Source organism: Conger conger, chromosome 1, assembly GCF_963514075.1.
Source record: "Conger conger chromosome 1, fConCon1.1, whole genome shotgun sequence".
Taxonomy (NCBI): Eukaryota; Metazoa; Chordata; class Actinopteri; order Anguilliformes; family Congridae; genus Conger; species Conger conger.
Window position 1 is genome coordinate 67,862,822 of NC_083760.1, and position 25,382 is coordinate 67,888,203.

Consider the following 25,382-nt stretch of genomic DNA (forward strand, 5'->3'; position numbering starts at 1 on the left):
ACATATACACATGTAAATGTCATACTATATTCCACTCAATATCAAATGGTTGCACAGTCGGGTGATGTTGATATTGATTATTTTCATAAAATGGATATGACTTTCAATTTTTGCTTTATTATTTATAGACTTTTGTAAAAATGCTAAATTACAGAAGTTATATAAAATCACTTCTCAAAATGTACAGCGTGAGTTCTGCTGAAAAGCATATAAATGTCCTGAGTAATCGTATGCATTATAAAGAGAGATTTGGGTAGTGTACCAGTTAGGTCCTGCAGTTAGTTTTATGGTGGTGGGTGTTTGATCCCTTGTTGCATAGCCAGGCAGGGTGCAAGGGAGCTTTGTGAAATTCAACATTTACATCAGAGGGGGTGATTGTTGCAGGGTCTGGCTGCTTTCAAATATGGAATGTTTTTCAAGTACAAGAAAAGACTTCCGCTGATGGTTCTTTTTTTCATATGTTTGTCTAATTCTGATTTACTATAATATGCTTTCAATGAATTCTTGCACTATATCTAAAGGCGAAACTCGCACACTAGTTACCAATCATTGTTACTGTTTGAAGAGAACAGGCTGTAATCTTTTTAAGATGAGTTCTTTTCTTTTTTATCATGTGCTTATAGCAATATTGCTTTATTGAATTGCTGTATGATCAAACTAAGTGCATCACACATTGAAAGATCCTGGAGAATCACCTAATGGTCCATACAGTTTAAAAAAAATTAAAAATTCATAGCCAGCACAAAGGCACTTGTAACCTCCTGTGATGCTATTCATTTTTAAAAGTTCCATGTGCATACTGCTAATCACACTAATATTATTGTTGGGACTTGCAATGAGGCCTGCCATCTTGAATAATGCTCTAAGACTAATATGGACCCATTAAAGTGTGCTGTGGTTGTTGACGTCTGGGTTGCATTTTTTTGATCACCTACAGACGTCTGCCTATGTCTTCACCTATGCCTGCCGTGTTTTCCCCACACCTGGTCAGTCGCTTTATAGAGTCTGTCCCAGGGATGTTATACTGTGCTGTGCTTGCATCTGTATTTTTTGAAGTGAGATGTTTTGATCACTTGATGCCTTTATACTAAAAATATTTCAAAGTTTATGGACTGAATACATTCTGTCTCAAGTATATAAAATAAACATTCTGTGGTCCTAATCTAGATTCTCTACAAGTTATTGTGTTTGTCTTGATTTCAGAAGCCTTTCCTAGTCTGAAGCACACGCTAGTTGAGTTGAGGATAGATTGCTGCACATGTGGCTATACTAGTAAGAAAGCCAGGAATAAAGCACATCATAAATGTGTCTATCAATTTATTTTGTATATATCTCTCCATAATCTATGATAGTTTCTGAATGTAACTTCATTTTTATTGACTAACTCATGCTGCTGAGCTGCACAGCCTTTGCTGCCCACAGAGCCAGAGCCACATACTGGAACAGTGTCATTACAAAATGAGCAGCCCAGTAGCCGTGGTTTCTTCAGTTTCTGAATGGCAGTCTGTCACACCCTGGGACACACCCCTGAGAGCTGGACCCGGGGAGATATCGAAAGTCCAGACTGCACCAGCTTTCTATTATATTTTCACAGGACCGGGAAGCAGAGAGAGCGCGTAGCTTGTAAACAAACAACGTCTTCCCCCTTCACCCTCGCGGGATCAGGATAAAAATAATAAACTAAAATAATAAAGGCAAAGAAAACCAAAAGCTTAATTGTAGCTTTTCAGCTTCACTTGCAGCTCACACTGACATAGCTCTCTCATACACGGCTCTCTCGTACAGTGGTTCCCCGGACATCTACTGCGGAAAAGAGCACACATTTAACATCCTGGACTAATTCCAAACGTAGTCCAGGTGCGTACCGACTTATAGGCGTGGTTGTCCGATTGCCCTGCTTCCTTACCGCAGACCACACTTGCCACACAGTCATATTCATAGCAAACCATTTACAGCCATCTCCCAAGGGGGAAAATTCATGTTAAATGGGCCTCTTTAGGTTCCTATGTGGGAAAACCCTGACCAAGTATCAGTGTGTACTGTCCTGTCACCGAATGATTCCCATTTGTTCACTGGCATTAAACTCATTGGAGATATCTGGACAATAAACTCTTATCTAAATATGGTCATATATATACTCATTTGTCACTTTATTAGGTACACCTGGGTGGTGGGGCCCAATGTGAGATAATTGTGGCTGCAGCTTGATATACTGTATATAGCATGCAGACATGGTGAAGAGATTTAGTTGTTCAACCAAACATTATAATGGCCAAGATCTGGGCAGCTTTGGCCAAAGTATGATTGTTGGTACCAGATGTGGTGGTTCCAGTATCTCAAAAACAATTGCCCTCATGGAATTTTCATGCACTACAGTCTCTAGAGTTTACAGACAATGGGGCAAAATAAATTATCCAGTGAGTGCCTGTTCTGTGGGCAAAACCACCTTGGGAGAGGTCAGAAGAGAATAGGCAGTTAACCGAAAGGCCATAAATGCTCAAATAACAGCCATATACAACAGTGATGTGAAGGAATTGATCTCTGAATGCTCTGAACAAGCCAAACCTTGAAGCGGGTGGGCTACAGCAGCAGAAGACCATGCTGGGTTCCATTCCTGTCAGCTACGAACAGGAAGGTGCAGCTAAACCTGGGTGATTGAAGATTAGAATATGTTTGCCTGGTCTGAGAAATCTCACTTTCTCCTGTGACATACACAAACTTGGCATAAACATCATTAGCCCCATCCTGCCTTGTGTCAGCAGTGCAGGCTGGTGGTGGTGTGTAGAATGTATTCTGGCATGCGTTAGGCCCCTTAATACCAACTGAGTATCATTTGAAGCATTGTTGCTGACCATGTTCATTTTTGGCCAGTCTGCTCTTTTTCAAATGGATACATCCAGCAAAATAATGTGCCAGGTCACAAAGCATGCATCATCTCGAGTTGGTTCCATGAGTATGACAGTGACTTCAGTCACTGGCTTGCACAGTCCCCAGATCTCAATCTAATGGAGTACCTTTGGGATGAGTTGGAACAGAAGGTTTGCAATGTGAATGTGTGGCTAAAATCCACAGGAGCTGCATGCTGCTATTGTCTGCATGGGCCACATGTTTCCAGCACCTTTTGGAATCCATGTCATGAAACATTCTTGGTGTTCCGGAGCCAAAAGGGGGTCTTACCCAGTACAAAATAGGTATACCTAATAAAGTGACCATCTCATTATTCAGTATCACTCTATCCATTAAGACCTAAAGACTGGTGGACTGTGTAGCACTATTCCAAACTGATTTCTGTGAATATCACCAAGGTGGCTTTCTCCAATACACATTGAAATAAATAAATAATACACCTTCAATGAAAAGCACTCATGGAGGTATTGACAGCTGCATCATATCGAGCATAGTAAGCAGAATTACATTTTAAAATGTGTGTGCTAAAACTTAACAGGACTGTTACCTACAGAACTACAGTCTCACCCCCTGTTGAGACATTTATACGATTTTGTTTTGGTAAATATAAACCATTGTATACGAGCGGCATGTGTTTTTCCATGGGACTAGAGAGGTGTGTTTTTCTGCCAACAGGGGGCAGCAGAGAACTTTCAAAACAAGGATTAGACAGAGCCAGTGTCACATGACACTGAGGCCTGCTGGAGGTGAGTGAGCCATAAATATCCTCTCTCGGATTTCTCTCTCTTTCTCTCTCTGTTTCTCCTTCACGTTTTCACTTCTTCTCTCTTTGTTTTCAATCAAACTCTTGTAAGCAGGAGACCATCACTCGGAAAAGGGGTGAAGAGCAGGAAGACCGGCTGTCATGTCACTAGTCCCTGCCCCCCTCAGCACTGGACGTTTGGGACCGGAGGCGCTCCTGAATGAGATCCACACCAATCTGCTGGAGTGCAAAGTATGCTTTGAGAAGTTCAGCGGGCAGCAGAGGGAGCGCAGGCCTCGGAACCTCCCCTGCGGTCATGTACTCTGTCTGGAGTGCCTCACCCTGCTCTCCCACCCCCTTCTGCACAAACTGGAGTGCCCCTTCTGCAGGCAGCTGTGCAGCGTGTCTGACACCTCCGACTGCCTGCCCCTTTTCGACCTGTCAGAGCTGCTGGTGTGCGGTAGCCCCAGGCCTGCTGTCCCGCACAGGGTGAGTGGAAGCATTGGCCAGGTTGGGGGGCTGGAGTCCGGGACACTGCAGTTGCACTCTGCCTTCGGGGGCTGGGGGAACCTGGTCAACCCCACAGGGCTGGCCGTGTTTGGGTCTTCAGGGGCGGTGGCAGTGGTGCATGACAGCGACAGGAGGGTAGCAATCTTCAGTCCCCAGGGGAGGCGGCTGCACAAGTTTGGACACAGAGGCCACGCCCCTGCTGAAATCTGCCACCCTCTCGATGTCGCAGTGGCACCCAGTGGGCATGTGATCATAACGGATGCGGGTGACAGCTCTGTGAAGGTGTTCACCTCCAGGGGGCGCAGTGTGGTGACCATCCGGGACTCATTCAAGCTGCCCTGGGGTGTGGAGGTGGATGGATGTGGGCACATCTTGGTGACGGATGCCCAGGCGGGCACACTGTCAGAAGTGGTGGTGGACTTTGCCCACTCCCTTACAGTGCTGAACAGACTAGTTAGCACTGACCTGCAGTGCCCCAGGTCAGTGGCCTCGTGCCGGGTCACTGGGAACGTTGCTGTGGTGGAGCACACTGGAGGCCTGGCAGAAAGAGGAACTGGCAGTGACTGTGCACAGATCACTATATTCAACAGTGAGCTCACCCTCCTCACGAAGATTGACACCTTTGGCCTCATGCTTGTTTCCCCAGTGAGGCTATGCATCTCTGCTGTGGCTTTTGATAGAGAGGGATATGTGATTGCGGCAGATGTGGGGCAGGGGATGATTTGGAGTTTGGGGAAGCCCCAGAATCCCCCAGTCCTGACCCCACTGATCAGTCGTGGAATGGTACGTCCTATGGGTCTTGTAGCCACTGCTCAAAACATGTTGCTTGTCCTGGACAGTGGCGATCACTCTGTGAAGTTGTATGTGGCCAATTCAGACCTCAGTAAAACACAGTCGTGATACCGCTGGTTCACATACCCTTATCTGATGAACTGAAATTAAATACGACAAAACAATACTGTATTGAAAATCCCCCATTTACTTTTGGGGGAAAAGATAAACATAAAAAAAGACAGTCTTCATTACTACTTCTCTCTGTGTCATCCATTGTATCGAAATCCATAATTCTACTCTTTTACCAAAATTGCGAATTAAATGTGATTGTTATTTGTCATGTCAATGGTGAGAGGATTGAGGCAATAAATATATGTTCTGTACAATGTCTGCAGCGGCTGAGGGTGTTCTGTAGAAAACAGTAAGGCCTCATTTACCCTGATTTACGAAGAGCTTAGCACGTGCAAAACATTTTAGCACATGCAAAGCGAATAAAATAAACAGCAATTGGTGCGAAACAAACACCATGACCATTGGTCATGTTATCGGTTTGCGTATGCTAAAAGGTTTTGCGCTGAAAGTGTCAGTAAATCAGGCTCATAATTTCTTAACATTGTAGACCTAATATCACAAGCCACAAACATACTTCATATAATCATAATCATGTAATGATGCTTCAAAGCAGTGGTGTAATTCCGGGAAATTGTTATCAGCACACTCTCAGGGTTATGCTTACTGTATAGCAGCGACGTGAGATGCCCTGATGCAGTAGGACAGGTAGTATGTGCCCAGGCCAATGAAATAACCTCGCCACACACACTTAGGAAGGCTATTCGATTTAATTACGTTTCTAACAGCACACCACGACACAGGTGCACGGCCAACGTTGCATTATCCTACATCTATATCATTAACAGTACTTCAGTCGCTCTCGCCACTTTCCTTATCGCCTGACACTGTCCGGGTGTTGTGTATCACTCGGTTTCCAAAGTTCGGTTCGTGTTTTCCAGAAATCCAGTTTTTCTTTTCCATCGACCGGAGGTTCCCTTGCTAGGAGTGCAAACTGCTGGAAGATGGCGGTTGGGATGCTGTCGGAAACTGGAGCGAGGCGGTGGATCTAGTAAGCTAGGTAGCTAGCTGGCGCTAACTGGATACAGTGCAGAACGGAATTATGTTTCGTTTTGATTTCCACCATTATCGGAGATGGACGTTGGATTTTCTTTAAGGAACTCGCACCCGTTAAATAGCCGGAATCTGGAACGCTCTTTCCAGGGGGATTTTTGAGACGTTATCATTTTCTGAACCAACCCCATACCGCTAGCTTGCAGGCTAGCTAGTATTATCTGCATAGTCGTAGCTAGGCAGAAAGTGGATGAAAATGTCGGATAGTAAGGTAAAAGTTGCAGTTAGGGTCCGGCCGATGAACCGGAGAGGTAAGTGAAGTCTTAGACTGTTGCTGACTAGCTATGGTTACCTAGGTGGTTAACTTTGAGAGCTAGTTAGCGAATCTTGCTTGGTTGCCAGATTTAATGGCTAACTTAGCTTGCAATAACTTTTACCCACTGAGATTTAAAAAAAACTTTGTTGGCTAAGTCTTTCATTTGAACTGTTAATGCAGAATTGGAACTGAATACAAAGTGTGTTGTGGAAATGGAGGAAAATCAAACTGTCCTGCACCCACCGCCTTCAAACACAAAAGGGGAAAGCAGGTAAATGATCTTTTTTTATATTGTTCAATAATTAGCAAGCTAACCGTTAGATATATTTTACAGTTGCTGACTGACAAGTCTGCTAGCTAGTTTAGACACAATGACATGACGGCTAGTTAGCTGGTTAACGTTAAGTAAGCCATTTTAGCAATGAGCCTAACTTACTCGCTGGCTAGGTTGCTGAATAACGTTAGGGTGTGCATCATGGAAACAGAACTTCCTTTTCATTTAATTTTTGAGAGTGCCGTTAGCATTAACGTTATTTCTTAAACTCAAACGTCGTAGCAAGGTATGTCTGGAGCGTTACCGAGGAATGTCAAAGCACACTGAAGTTTGACATCTGGTTTCTGCGACGTGCTTGTTTATTTCGGTACCCAAACTAAAACCAGTCATTAAAATGTAAACTGAACGGTTCGGTTCATTGCCTTTCTTGTGCCGCGCAGAGCACTTCGAATGCTTATTGGGTTAGAACTTTACATCGATTTCAGATGTCTGGGATTGTCTGCAGTGCAAAAAAACATGACAACCAGGTTCAATCGAGTCAGATTTAGATATATGGCCTGTTTTCTGAAGCAAGTCTTGAAAACTGCAAATTAGTTATATTATAGCCCACTCAATCCCGGTCTCATGACAGATTGTTCACATGGAGACAACATTTCAATGTTTATTCAGAAAACGGACCACCCCATCAAATCTTTTCCAACACGAAGTCATCATCAGCTAAAAGAACAAACTGCTGGCTCGCGGCCAAAATTCCGATGCAACAGACTGTAAAAATAGACGCAGCAACTACAGACATCCAGCGCGATAGCAGCATGATAGCTATTGGTATTAGGTAGTAGTAACTGTTACTTTTGGACTTGTCCATGAATGGTTACATCACTGGAACTACGACCTAGCCTCACCATACTTTGGGGTATTAATATCTATGAATGGAACGCGATTTCCAGACAGAGCTCGTTCAAATAGGTAGCCTATGTGTTAAGATTTGACCGCTCTGATGTGCGTTTAGCTAAATAAATATATATTTTAATAATACAAACAATCATTATAGACAAAGTATTTCAGAGGGACTGTTCCACCTTGTTAGTACGGTTTGGTTGTGTGTACGAGGGGTTTCTTTTGGCTGTCCGTGGTTTTGCTGCTGTGCGTTGTGGTCACAGTCGGAGGGTACGTTGACCCCTGACTGTAATGAAGCTGTCTTGTGAAATGTGCTTTTCTTTTGGACGGAGAATTGGAGCCACGAGGTAGAAACCATTTGCAAGACAAAGGGAAGGGAGAGGGAATACTAGTTTATATTACTTGGGTTTCAGAATCACCAGCAAGGTGTTTAAAAATATGGGGGCATACAAGAACAGTGTCCTGACGGCCTGTGAATTATTTTTTTGTTTATCCTTCCTTATTACAGTACATAAACAGTCTTCACACTTTCACTATTATTGTTCTTTAAAAATATATTTTTTTTTCTATTCTTTCGTACCATGTCACGAACTATGCACGCTTTAAATGAGATGCTCTGTAGTCATGAGGCTGCTGACATTCCGACTATGATTTAATCTTTACGCTGTTTAATATTCAGTAATGGCTTAACTGTCAGCATACCCCTTATGTTCAGCATTCAGGTTTATACAGTGCTTACACTAATGAGAGAAAAGTCTCTAGTGGGTGGAGCCAGGGGTCAGGTTTACTGGGGCATGTGTTTAAATGAAATTGAGACCAAAGCTTAAGAAGTGATTTTTAACAGAAAATGTAGAAAATGCAGCTTATCACAGTGTTGAATAGTGGGCGAGAGGTGCCTATTTGGAGTTTGTACCATATTGTCTTTCTCCAGGCTATTCGTTACATTGTCTCATTTTATTTTAACTTGCAAACATTTCCAAATTGTGGTCATAATTGAAATGTCTTTAACAGAGTATGGTTTCAACATGTTCCATAACTATATTCAATGATACTGACCCAACATGTATTATAGATTTAAAGTGTAAAGACAAATCCCACATTGTTTAGTTTATCACAAGTTCTGGGTCTTGGTTCTGCGTCACATGCTACATACCCCTGTGGTTTAAACAGAACCCTTAGCAGGCAGCACTGACAAGAAGAACGCTTGGGTAGCTGACTTATCTAGTTCAGTTTGTTGTAAGCAGATTAATTTGCTTGTCATACTATATTCAATTGCACATACAGTACATAGCTAGTGTAGATGAGATGAGGGTTGAAGCTTTTCAGGTGTTTCTAGTACCTTCCGCCATTGCTTTTGTATTGCTCTGTCAGCAAAGCCTCTTGTAGATGTGGTAACTGTATACCAGGGCCAGACAGTCTCCAGTCATGCAGGGGCGCAGAGACTTGTGTAATTCCACCTCTCATTTTAATTACTTCAGCATGATACAAGGTCAAATGATCCTGTTTATTCAGGCTTTAACTGGTGTCTCACTGTGGTATTTGTGTGCATCTATGCCAGATACAGTATATCTATTCAATTATTTGCAACAGGACCAGGCAAAAATATCTGACTGGACATTTCGTTCCTTAGGTTTGATTAATTGGAATAATAACTACTGGCTACTGGCAAATTGATTTTGTTTTGCCAGTGGCGGCGTGTTTGCATTGTTTGAGTCCTATGTCATAAGGATACATAATAATGCATGATGACAGTACCTATACATCTATGGCTCTGTGTTGTGTTATTGTGACAGCTGTGCACATAGCCTGTCATATACAGGACGAAACCACTTTATGTTGCCACGGTGATATTACTCTCTGTCCTCATGCTGCACTTGTTACATTTTACCCTTCAACCTCTTCAATAAAAATGAATGGCCTGTTTCTCTCTAAAATCGAGTTGGACAGATTTACCTTAACATGAAATATTGTATACAGAATTTGCATTAGTCTGCAAAGGAAGAAAAAATATATATTCTAACTAAAATGTCTATTTTTGGTCCAGTTTTTTATTTGATACCGATTTCATGTTTGGCTTACTGTATGTGTTAGACACTGCAGGTTAGCGTGAGTTATACACTTTTGATAACATTAAACCATATGAACTCTTAAGGCGTAAGTATTTTATTTTACTGCTTGTGTAGTAAGTTATGTCCTGTTTCTAATAAACTTCTTTGGTTGATGTTGCTTGCCATTTTATCGAGTAATGTTAGTATGCTTGATCGTTGGCTAGCTTACTGACTCAGTTTTTCCATTACCAAAGGTCTTTTGTGACTGGTATTCCCCCTGTAATTCAATCAACACAGTAGGTATTTTTAGCACTAGCCTAAATGTAATGATTGAAAATGTAATATTTATCTCAGTTCATAAAATATTTTAAAAAATTCTTTGTTTGGGAGCAGAAAGGAAGAATTCCCAAATGTTTGTACAGTATATCATTTAAATGTTGATATTTAACTGTGTCTTTAAACTAATGTATACGTGTCTGTCTGTGTGTTTGTGAGTGGAACAGGGATATAAGAGAACACTAATACAGTCCATGGGCAGTGACATCCTCAATTTGCTGCGCTGTCTGATAATGTACGTGTGTTAAAAGCAATCGTGACGTTCCTCTCTCTAAATGAGAAAGCCATCAGAGACTTTGGTTGCTCCGGGAGACAAGGGCAGCTCCTCTGTTCAGGGCGGATCTCTGCCAAATTATGATTCAGCATCTGAATACTGGACGTTGTATTCATCATTAATTTGCTTCCATATGACTATACCTTAGTATGCTTTTGTATACGTTTCATTTGCCATTTTATACTTTGTCATATTTGTGACATTTGGAGCATTTACGAGGAAAAGCTAGGGAGAAGAAGCAAATTCCTGTAGCCAGCTTAAGGTTAGAAAAAAAGTGGCAAATTTGTGTATAGGAAATACACTCATATGGGCATTGCAGTTGTCAGTGTCAGTGGAAGGAAACCACTTCTGAATGAATCAAGTTGGAAATAGACAACAGCAACTGATAACTTTAGAACCATTTCCAGAATTCCTTATGGAATACAGCATAACCAATGTATAATGTCAGATATTCTCAAGCCATTCCAGTTAGTTAGCTTCAGCTCAGCATGGTTTTGTGCACATCCTCCACTGTCTGTCCTCTTCCCGAGGCCCTGCTGTAGGGAATATCCTAAATGACATGTGTTCATTCCGAGACATTTTTACTTGTTTGTCATTAATGATGTAATTTTATTTGTCCGATAGTGTATGTTTAATACAAGCGTATGGTGTTAGAAAGAAAGTACTTTTGGGCTGTGAACATGCTGCTGATTTATTTTGAACAAAGAGTTCAGAGATGCATGTAAAGGCAGGTAGGGACGTGTGTGGCAGACGGATGTGTGTGAGCTAAGGGAAATGAGAGATAATGGATTTTGAAGCTTTTGCCTCAGGGGAAAAGTGCACTATAGTTTCGCTCACTTTATGTTTTCTGTCAGCACACACTTTATTTAGCGTGTAAATCAAGGTGGCGCCGTCAAGGAACACCTTTCCATTACGTGCTTTCACCCCAGAAACACTAATGACTTTCCCCTTGTTTATTCTCAGGCAGATTGAGGGAAGGTTTTTGTGCAGTTGGTCCACCTGTTGTGTAATATGAGGCTTTTAGATCAATGCAAACTAGGGTTCTATATGTGGTTAGAAAACACACATGCTAATGAATGTCTTTGGTTTCCGATGATGTACGTGTTAATTTTCCCTCTGTTGTGCTTCCATACCACCACCTCCACTTATTTTTGAAGCACTGTAGCTGAAACGTGCCCTTCTCTCATGCATTTACTTGAGAGCCAGTGACTGTTTTCTGAAGTATAAGCAACTCAACCAGGAGAGCTAGTGCCAGTAGGAAGAAAATCACATCTATTACTGTGAAAGCTGGTAACATTCAGGTGCCCAGTATGTATTTACCAGGTTTTTATGCAGCTTTAACACGGGGTACTCTGAGCAATTAAGCACAGCTGGCTCCAGAAGAATGAAGACAACAGTGTCCAACAGTTCTGAGTTTCCGGTCAGATTCGCCTACCACCACAGGCCAGAGTCAAGCTGCCTGTGTCTGAGCTTATCCTACAGTGCCTTGTACTGAGACACATAGGAGCCCCAGACAGTGCATTTCCATTTTTATTTTACAATTGAATTAATAAAATTCTCATGCAATTGTATTGTTAAGACAATTTATTAACACGCTATGCTGTTTTTTCAGTGCTGATTCTTTTACTTGTGTTCTCATTGGGGCTCTCTGCTGTAACATATTATGCACGTAAAACCAGCAGAGACATCTGCCATGCATACAGAAGAAAGAAGCTGTCTGGACCAGTGTAGGAGAGGCACAGCCTGACAGGCAGAGCAGTGTGTGTTGAAATTCGGGGATTGTCTCGTGAGCCAATCGGCTTCCGGCAGAACAAAGAGGGCAGTGTTCTGACGAGCCAGCTGGCCGAGGTAGGTGGCCACACCGAAGCGATGAGCTCATGGACATGAACTCTGACCCCGGCACTAGCAAACTCACCTGGCAGTGGAGGTGGACGGTTCCAGGCTGTCAGGGCTTAGCCTGCTAGCGTCCTTTGCTTCGTTCAGTGCCTCAGGCTGGCTGTACAGGAGGGTCAGGGGTGGGTCGTGTGAACTGTGTTGCTGCTTCATGCTTGGTGAAGTGGCATGTCAGATGCAGCTGACTGTGGCAGAGAAGGTCTGTTTTAGGGGATTTTCTGACAACCTCAGTATGCCTGAGCATGAATACTCTCAAAAACCCATTGTCCTCCTGAAAGCTGCCACTTATATTTCCCTTGTCTGATGTGCTGCTCTGAAGCAGGAGAGGCTACTTAAATTAAGCCTGTTAGCAGGAAAGTGTGGGAGTCTAGTTTGTGAATTTGATATTAATTTGGCCGAAACAGACTTTCTGTGAAGAAAGGATATTCCTGATGATGCCCTAAAGAAAAACTCCAAATCATCCAAAAACTGTTTAAAACATGATTTTGAGTTCTATTTGGGTGGGGCCTATAATGAAAAAAAGGCGGAGAATGTGTTCAGATGTAGTTCTGAAAATGGCTGCCTTCCCTAGAAATATCCTATTCACTGGCAGAATTTTATTACACCCAGCACCATTACTGGCTTAAGCGTGATCTCTGTCTGCCACAGATGCAAATTGCTTTTAAAAGGCAGCGTTCAGTACGCGAAACCCTTTGTTATCACAAATTCCCTTTATAACTTGCAAAATATTTTGAATATTTGACTTGCCCTTCTGAGGATAGGCCGGAGACTGTGATATGAGCCACTCCCTGTGGTCAGTCATTCCAGTTATGAATCTTCATTGCAGTTTCGGTCAGATACTCTCATTAAACTGAAGCCTGTAAAAATGAGCAGGGACAGCAGGCTGCCTCAGTTTCAGTCTCGATGCCATTACCAGTGCCACACCCTTTAACAGACTCAGCATTAGCCTGTGCCTCAGTCCTAGTGCAAGCCCCTCTGGCATCTTCAGCTTTTAGATCTTGCGCCAATCCCAGCACCGGGTCTTAGTGCCACCTCAGTGCCAGACCAGACTGCAGACTCATTCTCTGTGCCAGTCAGCGTTTGATGGTTATGGTCTTGGAGCCAGCGTGTTGGCTCTAAAGCAGTGACAGGTCATATCCGATTTGGAAGACAGGCTACAGCTGATGGAAAAGTACAGAAGCCAGACTGAGGGAAAGGCTCCTATAGCAGCAAAATCTGCAGTTTGTCCACAGGAAATGCACTACCTTCCTAATTCTAATCTACAGAATTTGTGAACAATGGTGTGAATAAGTAGTGAGGGCAAGAATACTGTTACGATGCAGCATTACTGCACATTAGCCTGTACTTAAGACAATTATTGGAACAGGAAAAAGTGCCATAAATGGCTTCAAAATGCTGCAGTTCCAAGCAATTAAGCAAAGCATGCAGTTTAAAGGAATACTCAAACAGTGAGAACAATGGTGCTCTGTACTGATGGAAACAGTGTCCTCCTGCTTATTGGTGAAAGAAGCAAGCTAAATTATGTTCCCATGATTATTTGTGGTGGATTCTCTGATATGGAACATTGGCTGTGCTGCATATGCCCCAGTATTTTCATATCTCTTAGGAAATGTGTGAAAACTATGCAAACTAGGAAAAGGCTGAGCTGTTTTTCCCTGTGTCACTGGAAGCCTACATATTTAATATTACATCAATAATCTCTGTAGGCGTCATTATCCGGGACTACTTGCCCAGTTCTTCTTTGCACAATATCCCTTAATACAGATACTTATTGAGCTCATCTATGTTTAGGCCCTTGAACATGGGTGCAACAGCAAAAGACTAGAGGATTATGGGCTGTTGTCCATTATATAAACCTCTGAGTTTGCCACTTTTGCTTGTATCACTGGGGTGCAGGGCGAGAGAGGGGCTCGTCATGCCATAACGCTCCTGATCTTACAGTATGTGTGGGACGTTCTCTCATTCTCCCGTGCAGGTGTTTTCTCTGCCTAGATCACTCAATCCTTTCTGTCTTTTGTTTGGTGTCAGCAGGTCCCTCTGTCCCCATCTCAGGCAGGTAGTATGTCACGGTTGTTCAGGGCTGGACAGTAACGGGTGTTTCAGATGGGACCCTGCTCAACTTCTAGCCTTGATCAAATGACTTCGCCTGGCTCCGTAAAACGTCCAGCTGCATACATGGATTATATGTAAAATGTAAGATTTCCCAAGGGAAGGTATCCGCTAACCAAATAAATAAAACCACATTGCAGAATGTTGTTGGTATAGTAATAAAAGCTGTTGTTGTGCAGATATCATAGCTTATTTGTGTGCAGCCAGATAAGCATGTGCTGTAAAATATAATAAATATTTGTCGTGGAAGGATACCCAATATTCACATTTTGGAACTGAAAACAACTTAAAGTAATGTTGCAGAACATTAGCAAGCTGAGGTATCTGAGTGGTTCAGCTCGCTGTGCAGAATGGTATATCTTTTCTCCTTTACTGGTTTGTTTGATTGTTGGGAGTTACCCTGGGTTGCGATGTTTGTTGGTCTGGGAAGTGGGTCAAGGGGGAGTCGGCTATGTGTCAGTTTGGCCTGAGCACCAAAAAATGCATTTCTGTAAGGAGATTTGGCATGGAGCCAAGATACCAAGGTGATGCCCTTTTGGTAGGAGTCCCCAGCAATTTTACAGGACCGATCGTTTGTGAGGAATTTCCAGAATCATCATGCTTATCTGTGCCATTCCTCAGCCTTCTCTGTTGGTATTCTATTCCCGAGTAGCTAATTTGTGCAATACATTTTCGTATCTTGGAATTTTTTTGTAGGCCTTCGTTGTGACCCATGCCCCTTTTAATTTCTGTGGGCAATCCAATTTCATTTTACTTTGCTGTGACGGCTTTTCTCTGAATTGCAGTCCATTATTGATGAGTCATAAGCTTGCCATTCTCCAGCAATGCGGCAGCAGGGAACATTGCTGGTGTGTATTAAGTTTCACTGTCTCTTCTACAGCTGCTCTGTTCTAGAAGTTTAAGTCCAAGGTCAGAGTGTAGCTTTCTTTCTCTGACAGCACAGCATTTTTAAAGGTGTGAGTAGGGACAGCTAAATTTTACAAAACAAAATGATGGTCGATTATTATGGTCCATGGTTTGGCTGTATTTGGCCAGCACTTGCCTAACTCATATTAGGGCGACATGGATCAGACAGTAAGAGCAGTCGTCTGGCAGTTGGAGGGTTGCCGGTTCCCGCCCGGGCTGTGTCGAAGTGTCCCTGAGCAAGACACCTAACCCCTAAATGCTCCTGACGAGCTGGTCGGTGCCTTGCATGGCAGCCAATCGCCGTTGTGAGTGTGTGTATGAATGGGTGAATGAGAAGCATCAATTGTACAGTGCTTTGGATAAAGGCGCTATATAAATGCCAACCATTTACCATTTATATTAATTAAGCCACTTGTTTAGTTGTAATAAAGTTGTTGTGTTTTACTTAATGCTAGTCCAGCGCCAATGCTATCAGCCATTCAGACTTCAACACTACAAATACAATACCCTCCTCCTTCTGTGACTTTTCCTAAATATTTGGGCTTAAAATATTTAGATAATAGTCAGCAGATACTGGTGCTGAGGTGTGAATCCCTCTCCTCTGACAAGCTATTCAGCAACTGAATGATACAAAAAATGCTTAATCATGCCCTATTGAAACTAATTTTGCACATAATCATGCTAAATTAATTTTGCAGAGATAACATATTTTCAGTTTTTCACTGAAACAGAGACTTAAACTTGATGGATTACTTAACTGCTGAAATGTAGCAGATTTGAGTGTGGTCTCTGCTCCCGAAACCACCAAAGCTGTGCGTTTTCTGTGGAACTGATGAGTAAGAACAGGGGACTGGAGCTGAATTCATGACTGAAACAATTACTTGTGGAAAAAAATCTTTCATTTTGCAACTGTGTGATGTAGTTGATAAAGACTTTAGGGTGGGGATGAACAATAATAGGTTTATAACATCATGGAGAGCTTATCATCATGGAAATATGTCTCTGTCACATTTTCAGTTTTTCATTGAAACTGAGATTGTGAATTGACGTGATTCTTATGTTATGTTACAGTCGCCTGCATACCTGCCTAAAACATACATAAAACTGAACATTCCTAAAAGTGCCACACTTGCAATTCCAATATAATGAATTAATGGCATTTTCATGGCATTTTCAGTGCAGTTCTTCACGCCTGTTCCAGCTTTTTAAAAATTTTTTTTTACATAATGTTGAAAAAAATCCTTTCTTGGTTTATTAATAGAAATATAATTCCTATTCGATTAGACGGACAGGGGAACTGTGCCCTTGTGCTTTGAGAATCTCAAAATACTTCCGCTGACAACATTTTCATTTGGGGCTTGATCAGGAAAAAACAACAAAATGTAAAAATGAACTGGACATACTTTATCCCTGCTTGCCTTTTGTTATTATTCTACCAGTAGGCTATTTCACAAAAAAAAAGTTCTGCCCTGAGATGACGCATACGACCACTCCCAAAATTCCCATGGTCTGTCAGCACCAGCTCCAGTATTTGCACAAAAAGAGGTACAGAGTCGCCATTTTGTAGTGAGTGACAGGGGTACTCTTCTTATTTACCCTGCAAGTTCTAGGCTTCACTCAGCCTGAGAACGACTGTAAACCTGCGAATCAGACATGTTTTTTTCAGTAACCGTCGAGGAAGACAAAGAGATTTAATGAGTTCAAGTTTTGTAAACAATCCACAGGAACAGCCCTGCTTTACTGGAGGAGTTCCAGCTGTAATTGTGTGAATGAGCTGTAAATAGACATACTGAGGAAAAAATGTGTCAGGAAACACAGCTACCGCACACAGTGATACACACATGTAGCTTTATCCCTATTTCTGCGTAGCGCCTGTTGGTGCACAGTGACACAGTGTCTTTTTATTCTTTCATTTTACGTTTTGTTCATTTGAGTGACTATGAGATGTTTAATGATATGTTCGGGTTAACACATTTTGCACTTGCCTGAAGTCGCATTCAAAGCTCTATTTTGGCCTGATTGATGCTCCTTACAGTGTGCTAATTATTTCAGAGTAAGCAGTAGGCTAGTGTTTCTCTGAACAAATGAAAGTCACATTCCCTCTCCTGTGCTAAGGACTATCCCAAATGCAGATAAATGCATTAGTATTTAAAATTCTGAGGCTTAAAGAGTGTATTTACACTCTAGACCATGTTTTTTTTTTTTTAGCTGTGAACATGTTTGTATATTTACAGCTGAAGAAAGGTTTGCAAGGTCACATTTTTGACAGCCGATCAGATAGCATAGACTATACGGGCTCTCCACCTGATCAGAAAAACGCCATAAACAGAACCACCACCTGATTTGTCAACAAATCAAAACACAGAATCTGCTTGCAAGACCTCCCACACCTGGCAAATTGAAGCTGACCGTGCCTCTAACTGGAACTACATGGTGGCTTGTTCAAAGGAATTCTCATATTCCACCTAAACAGTCCAAGAAAAACTTTTTTCTTTGCAATCTATTGCTTCAAACCTCTCCTACATATCTTAGCTGTGAAATGACATACCAGATTCCCTCAAGCTACAAGGAACATTTGTCAAAGTAAGGTTGATTGATAGCAGACTATTCTCTTGGGGTTGTATGACACATTTCAAACATAGCCACAGGCAAGGAACTATGGGAACCTGTCTGGGTTTTTTTGTCTGGCAATCCTAAACGAGAAGAATCCTTCATGATTAAGGACAAGGGACACGTCTCAAATGGTTATCTGTGATGTGTGACACAAAGCATTCTCACATACAGTGTAAATTGCAGTGATTTGATCCTCCCAGAAGTGGTGAATTTCATAGCGCAGCTACAGTCTTAAAGAAGTTAATCTTATATCTCTCTTTCAATTAAATTGCCCTTTGTGACCCTTTAGAGTGACGCTGCAGTGAGGATTGGAGTAATTTCAATCAGTCTGATCCACACTGGACCTCACCTCTATGGCAGGAGTACAGTGTGATTGCCTTTTTATGAGTCATTTTCCATGTTTTCTGACAATTTCCACGGTGAAGCACTACGCCAAGTAGCAACTTATTTGTGCTGTAAATGGAGTTGTACTACAATAAAGATTGACAGACTTTAGGCTGTGACAAATGTAATTGAAACCCAATTGCACTACTTATCACTCACTATGCTTGGCTTGACTACAAAATGCCTTAAATACACCGTTCACTGTGAACTGTATTTGCTTGTTTAATAAAATTATTCTACTGAATATGGAAAATAGGATAATTTAAATTTGGATTGGATGAAGATTACAGGTTAGTAGGAATCTTATTTGTCATTTAATTATCATTCTCCTCTGTTCTGCTCCCAGGATTTGTATGGGTTTGATACTCCAAAAATCCTTTGTTAGCTACACACACACTTTTTTAGTTAGCTACACAGTTAGCTACACACACACTTGTCAAACTGAAAATGTTAAAATCCCATGTCACCTTTGTGTTTGCTAATCTACTGCCCTGGCTGCTTTTAGCAGCTGCTTTAGCGCCGAGGCAAAGAATGTTACAGTTCAGAACAGCTTAGTATGACGTATGCTTTCACAAAAGTATGACCACTTTACTGGGGTTATATTTAAAGAACACCTTTAATTTGAATCCTTTCTCTTTCTCTGTGTAAAATAATTCCCTTTGATGTGATGGTGGGAGAATAAGGGTGACCCGTGAGGGTGGTGTGGATAGAGTTACCCGGTGTGTTTGGTGAAACTTTCTACGGTTTACTCCGCTGTCTTGGAATGGCACAAGTGTCCAGGTTTGAAATTGGATTCCAGTAAAGCAGTTTTGCTGTCAAGCATCAGGCTAGGCCTAGTGTCCTTTACTGAGAGAAGGAGAGAATAACAAAAGAACCAAAGAAAGACAGATTGAGGGGTTGTTTGACTGGGGGAAAGGTGCTTGAAAAGTAGATGACTCGGGGCCTGAAACTACATGTACTAGTACCAAACAAAGGCAATTATCACAAAATTAAGACAGACTGTTCTTTGTTGATCTTCTGGATAGTATGTATTCTATTTGGTTAGTTGCGGTTTTTTCCTGGTGGAAACATTTCAGAGGTATGCTACATCTTTGAAGGCCGCAGTCCAAGGCCAGTCCACTCGTGCTCAACCATAACCCTCAGATACAAATTCGGAGCCAAAATCTGTCATCTGGCATTTAGCAGCTTTGCCCTGCAAACTTTGCAAATGTCCTTGCAGGTCTGGGTGAAATTGTATTGGTCTCCTTATACTATGTCATCTTTGCTCAAAGAAAACCACTTCCCTTTGTTTTTTTCCCTCTAAAACTAGCCTTCCTAATTACAAGCACACTGTTGTATGTAAATGGCTTAACTTTTCTAAGGTTGTCATATTTTTGGTTGATTTTATGGATTATTATTATTATCTCCAATGTTAAAACATGCTTGATGTTGAGATGAAGGGAAGGCTTTTGTAAAACCTGACCTTTCCGGCATAGCTGGGAATGGTGCCAGAAAGATCTCCTCATGGTCACATTTAATCAGAAGGATGAGACTGAACCTAAGATGAACCTCATAAGAAACCTGTGTTCAGCTGGGGTTCACGTTGGAAAGTAGTACCAGATCAAGGAAGTGAAGCAGACCAAGGAAAGCTGCTGCATTCAAAATTAAATCAAGGCTAGTTTTTTATATAGTGTCATGAAAAAAGTCAGGAAAAGAACCAAAGATATGTCCCAAAGCTGATGATTTTGGTGTTTTTTCATGTAAATTAAAATGTATGGTCCTTACACAAAGATGTTTTGGCATAACAAACCTTCTGCGTCCTCTGGAATTGATTAAGTTATTTCAAGGGACCTGTGTGTGCATAAGTGTGCATGTACATACACGCACACACACACACACATACACATGTGGGACAAATAAAGTATAAAGTCACATACACAGCTATGAAAATGTTGTGATATGGTCAGTGTGTGTTTCTGTTCAATGTACAGACATGGATTAATCCAGTGTCTGTTGGTATTGCAAAATAGCATATTCTTGGTATCACATGGGATTCATTTTCAGTTGGTGACTGCATCCTGGACACGAAAAAATGCAGCATTGTAGGTACTTATTTTCCACGAGAAAGAAAACGTATGCATTAGTGTATGGTGTATTAGATTCTTAAAAGTTCAGCTAAGGCGTGGGTGCATCTGCAGTAAGAATACTACCTGCATGCAGTCAAAACCTGAAAGGTAGCTCAGGCCCACTTGTTTTTGCCTGCAGACAGAGGATCTTGGTATTCTCCATCTGCTCCTACACACTCAGGGGCTGCCCCTATTTTAAGCCCCCTGCCAATGTATGGCAACTTATCTAGCAACCAGTGGATCTTTACTCTGGAGGGAGAATTTTTCTGCTTTGTTGCAGCTAGTAGCAAAATAAGGAGAGGCTAGTCAGCAGCAAAGCAGCCTTCCTCTCTGCCCTGGAAGTCAGACTTTAAAGGAGAATGTTGTACACTTTTAAGAGGAGGAAGTCGGGTCAGCTGCAACTGCTGCAGTCAGGCTTGTAATTGTCTCAATTTTCACATTATCTCATCAGCAGTATCTTCTTATCACTCAGCAGACCCTGAGGAGTTCACTCTTTATAGCTACACTAACAATCTGCGGCTGTCCCAGAAAATCACTATCCACAGGGACTTTGTGGATGTTGCTAAATCAGACAGAAGATTAGAAAACTCAATGTTACGACATTTCCTTTTGAAATGGATGTGTTAGTTTATTTGCTGTGTAGTTATCTCATTTTCCCAGAAACCCACTGGGCAGAAAGGCCCTTCAAAGGATTAAAGTGCCGTTCACAAAAACACTCCAATGGACTTTGTTTAGCGTTTAGAGTAATTATGAAATTAAATATGTTTTTAATCAGTCTACATCTAATATCTACATCTGATATAATGCGAGGCCACTTCATGATGGGGTGTTTGGGTTAGAAAAAGAAAGTTTGGCACGGAAAAATGGAGAAATCGCACAATTTACCCATGTAATATGCTGGTGTACGCTCCCCATCAATCCGTAGCCCTTTCAGACATGTAGCCTTACTCAAGAATGTACCATTTAGGGGTCAGCCCTGAATGAGAGTCTGAGGCAGCATTCTGGAATTTGGCAGCTCAAGACCACATCACATTTATGCATATGTTGTTTCGACATTACTGTGAACATAACATTTCCAGATCAGGTAGCTTAATTTGTCTCGTTTCACTGAGACATCAAGCTACAGTGTGTCTTGCTTCTGCAATAAAAAGTAAATGCTTAGTGACTAAATGTACAAAATGTACACTAAATGTACACTAGTACATAATGGCCTACCTTAGTGTCTAAAGTTCCCATATGTGTATGTGAATAATTAACCGGACTATTCACTTTTTCTTCATTGGAAAGCTGCTTTAAAAATATTAGCTAGCCTCTCTTGTTTTTAAGCCGTTGACAAAATCATGACAGAGTCGGCAAAATCATACCTCTACTTATGTGTCTTGATTATTTTCTTGACCTACTTCCATAGGGCTTTTTGAGTATTTGACAGCTGCTTGTTCGGAAAGCAATTACTGGCACCATCATCTGTCAATGCTATCGACCCAGTAAAATACTGAACACTTCCTGGGTGTGTGAACAAGAGAAGCCAATCGATTGCCAGGGAAGTTAATATGGCAATTTTCCGTATTCCATGTATGAAAGCAGCTAATGTGTGTGATCTTAGTAAGCCAGATGGACAGATTGTGGTCACGGCTGCTGTAGCTCCGGTCCCATAACCAGTTGCAACTTGAAAGTGTGTTCCCTGCCTCCAGTTGGTTTGAGCGGGGCCAGGGGCCTCCTCCTCTGGATTCCGCTCATACATAGCATAGGTGTCAGAAGCTGTGGGGTGTTGCCAGTCAGGAGAAGCGCTGGGTGCTTGTGAACATTGGTGCCTTTGTGTGAGCGGAGGATGGCGGGGTCGTGCCGTTAAGCAGAGAAACTCATCCGTCTTCTTATCGCCCGCCTTTACATGTGACTCAGTGCCACCATGCTTTGAAAAACAGTCTCTCCGTGAATGACAATAAAACCCCCCGTTGAACAGTCAACCTAAGGAAGCCCTTTTCATTCCTTCCTTTGAGCTGAAAGGGAATAATGTTCACCCTTTCCATTCAGCAAGATAATCGTTCCCTTCGCTGGCCACCTCTCACGGTGCGGGAAAAAAGGAAAAGGGCTCCGTGTCTCTGAGATTGTTAATTTGTTCCGATGGCGGAAAGTGTTGTGTGCTGCTGATAAAAAAGCACTGGGCTCCCAGGAGGTCTGTTCCCTCTGTTTGTTTCAGGGGTGGGGCTGTGTTTATGGAGACTCTAACCACAAATCTTGACCTGGATGTTGGTGAGGGAGGGGTCCTCATGCAGCCGTTCCCCTGCAAGGGCTTTCTCTGAAAATGGCTCCAGCAGTAACCTGCTGATCATATGAAAAAAGGTCAAGATTTTTGTTTCGTAGACCAAAATCATGTTGTTCCACTTCAACAGAATAATATACAGAGGAGTTTAACATGGGGAGCAAGGCAGTCTATTGCTGTCTCCAAAGAAGGATTGCAATGCAGTTTTGTATATAAGTATGTTTCCAACAGAAACATTATTTTTTATTGCATACATTGCAGGATCCATGAAGGCCATATCTAGCCTCAGGAAAGCTACTCTGTAATGTAGTCAGTAATATGCAACTAGAGATGTGCATTTCCTGAAGAAAATGCTCAGTGTGATTGTGGCTAATTGGCTAGTTGGTGGACTATTGCTACTACTGTTTAAATATCTACAACCTGTACCTAATAAAGTGGTCACTGAGTATATGAACTCTGTTCGAAGGCAGTGGCTATTCCTTGTGGTTTCCCTGAGCACACAGCTAATTTGCATAAATGATGTGGATTGGCTGAACTGCAGAATGTCTGTTACAGTGAAACTAGAGTGAAAGGAAAGCTGCTCTCAAACAAATGCTCATAATTCCAAAAGTATAAATACTACCAGAACTGGTGTGAGAATCAGTTAGAAACACTTTGATAAAAAAATATATTTATGCAGTGTAAAAATTGAGGGCATAATGGTAGTTTAAAAAGCATGTCAAAATATTTTAATCAAAATGTCACCACCCTAGAAACTGAACATTCCGCCTTTCATTCCTATTCAACTTTTTTCCCTGGAAAACCTTAAATATATCGGAAATTGTTGGGAATATCGATAAGCTGTGAACAAGCAAACCATTGGGGATCATTTCAGATGTTTTCCAGTTGGGTTGGTGTCAATAGCTCAAAAACTGTGGGATGAGTTTTTTTTTTTTTTAAACGGCGTAATAATAAATATAGCTAAAGAATAACAGTAGTGTGTTGCTTCGCAATTACACTAATTATTCAGGATACTAAAGAACGCACACTCAATTTCGATGAGTGCTGACGAAGGGTGCGATTAACCATTCAATTTCTCTTTGAATCTGGCAGTGCTACCAATGGCTGTGTCAATATTATGATCAATAAACAGGACCACAACAAAATGCGATTGGCTCAAAGGAACATGTCTGGGTCATCAGCAGTTGTAATCTAAAAATAAAATCTAATCTAAAAAATCATCGGAAATCAGTGTATAGTGAGCACATTTTGCCTCTTTTTTTTCCTGCATAAAAAACTTTATCGTGATCATTGAGAAATGTAGTCTGTGCTGCTGGTTGTTTGAAAAGAGGATATTGGCCATTGAGTGAGGTGCTACATCCATAACGTGCAAGCGTCTGACACTGAGGTTGAACTCTACTGTATGTAAAATCACATTATGCAGCATGTATAAACAGGATTAGCTCTTCCGGGATCTGCTTTCCACACTCTTACATGTGTGTTTGAGTTAAGCGCTGTCATTCACAATCAGCCAAGCTTTTATTCAGTGCATTTATTTTCCACAGGCCATAAACGGTTGTCAGTGGCTCACGTCAGCTACGGATGAGTTCCGTAGAGAACGGGATCTGCTCTGTGACCCCTGCTGTCTCTGAGGCCCTGTGTGGGTCTGCCCTACATGTGTTCCTTAAATAAACTTATCTACGGAGATACGGGCCACGCAGGGACACGCTGTCACTCACTCTCTCTCTCTCACACACACACACACACACACACACGGGCGTCATACTCTGCACCTGTGCTTCACGTGGACAGTGTGAATGTGCTCCCTGCAGTCTGCTTTAAGAGTGAGGTGACCCACATACAATGCTTGAGTAATTGACGGGACCGTGCAGAAATGTGCATCAGTTTGGATGGATGGCACCTTGCTACTTGAATGAACAGTCTTAATTGTGATGAGACTCATCCGTTTTTTGGAAAATAAAAATAAATAAAATGCAATGTCCTCTTTGACCTACTGAATACATTCTAACAGTGTTTTAACTTATAGGCACTGTCTGAATTCTGTAATGGCATGTGTGTCATATCTGTGAACCATCACTTCTTCTCAGCAGCTAGTGGTTGGAATGGGTCCAAAATCTAAATTTGTCTGTGACAGTTTGTTATGGCTGCTGGTTTATCGGTACTAAAACCTTGTCATGCACGCTGGGATTTTTAGGCAGGATTGTAGGTTCTTCATGAGACCTGAAGGATTGCTACTGTGAAAGGGTAAACTTCAGTAAGCCATGTGAAGGCAAACGGACTCCTGCCAAACACGTCGTCTAAATTACTGATTAGTTGTTTTGACTAAGGTCTTTGAGAGCTTATGTCATGATACATAGTTCTTTATTTGATGGATTGAGATGCAGTACACATACAATGTTGCACACGTTACATATAGTATGGATGCAATGCAGTGATACCAGCGTTCTCTGCAATACTGTTAAGACATAGTGTTAAGACATGCTGCCTCAAACAGAAATATGATGGACTTATGATTTGTGATTAACTTTATGCAATAAAAAAAGCAGGTGCAAATGACGTGCTCCATAACAGCTTACCATGCAGACAGTCCTGCTAGCTTTGAAATGTGAAAATATTAACTTGGGTTTCAGAGGGGAATTCATTGTCAAATTATTTGAATAAATTTGGGCCCATAGCCAATGGGTTGCAAATTCCCACTATAAATGTGTAAATGCGTCTGTCATCTGAGACCAAATCTCAAATTCCTTTTATTTTGTTGGTTAAATATTACACAGCAGATAGATACACAGCTAACCCAGTACACACTGTGTGCATGAGTAACCAGAAACCGGAAATCATCAATCACACATATCACACTCTTATGACAATTGCTGTTCACATGAATATCCCCAATGACAGAAAACTCTCCAGTT

At 41.7% G+C, this 25,382-nt stretch overlaps 2 protein-coding genes across 5 annotated transcripts in view; both read left to right on the forward strand.

Moving 5' to 3' along the window:
* The first annotated feature begins 3,718 nt into the window (after positions 1 to 3,718).
* Positions 3,719 to 5,321, forward strand: LOC133123363 (E3 ubiquitin-protein ligase NHLRC1-like). Its single transcript, XM_061233783.1, has one exon. The coding sequence runs from the start codon at positions 3,812 to 3,814 to the stop codon at positions 5,057 to 5,059; it is 1,248 nt and encodes a 415-aa protein (XP_061089767.1). The 5' UTR covers positions 3,719 to 3,811; the 3' UTR covers positions 5,060 to 5,321.
* A 580-nt stretch (positions 5,322 to 5,901) lies between these two features.
* The window catches only part of kif13a (kinesin family member 13A), a 69,792-nt gene continuing 50,311 nt past the window's right edge, over positions 5,902 to 25,382 (forward strand). For 2 of the 4 annotated variants that reach the window (XM_061233742.1, XM_061233751.1), the window contains exons 1-2: positions 5,902 to 6,366; positions 6,552 to 6,642. In XM_061233742.1, coding sequence (XP_061089726.1) covers positions 6,306 to 6,366; positions 6,552 to 6,642 — 152 coding nt within the window. In that variant the 5' untranslated portion in view covers positions 5,902 to 6,305. The remainder of the gene's footprint in view (positions 6,367 to 6,551; positions 6,643 to 25,382) is intronic. The other 2 variants (XM_061233760.1, XM_061233769.1) reach the window with 2 other exon arrangements.

Coding starts and splice junctions, on each gene's coding strand:
- LOC133123363 (XM_061233783.1), top strand. CDS start 3,812: ATGTCACTAGTCCCTGCCCCCCTCAGCACTGGACGTTTGGGACCGGAG.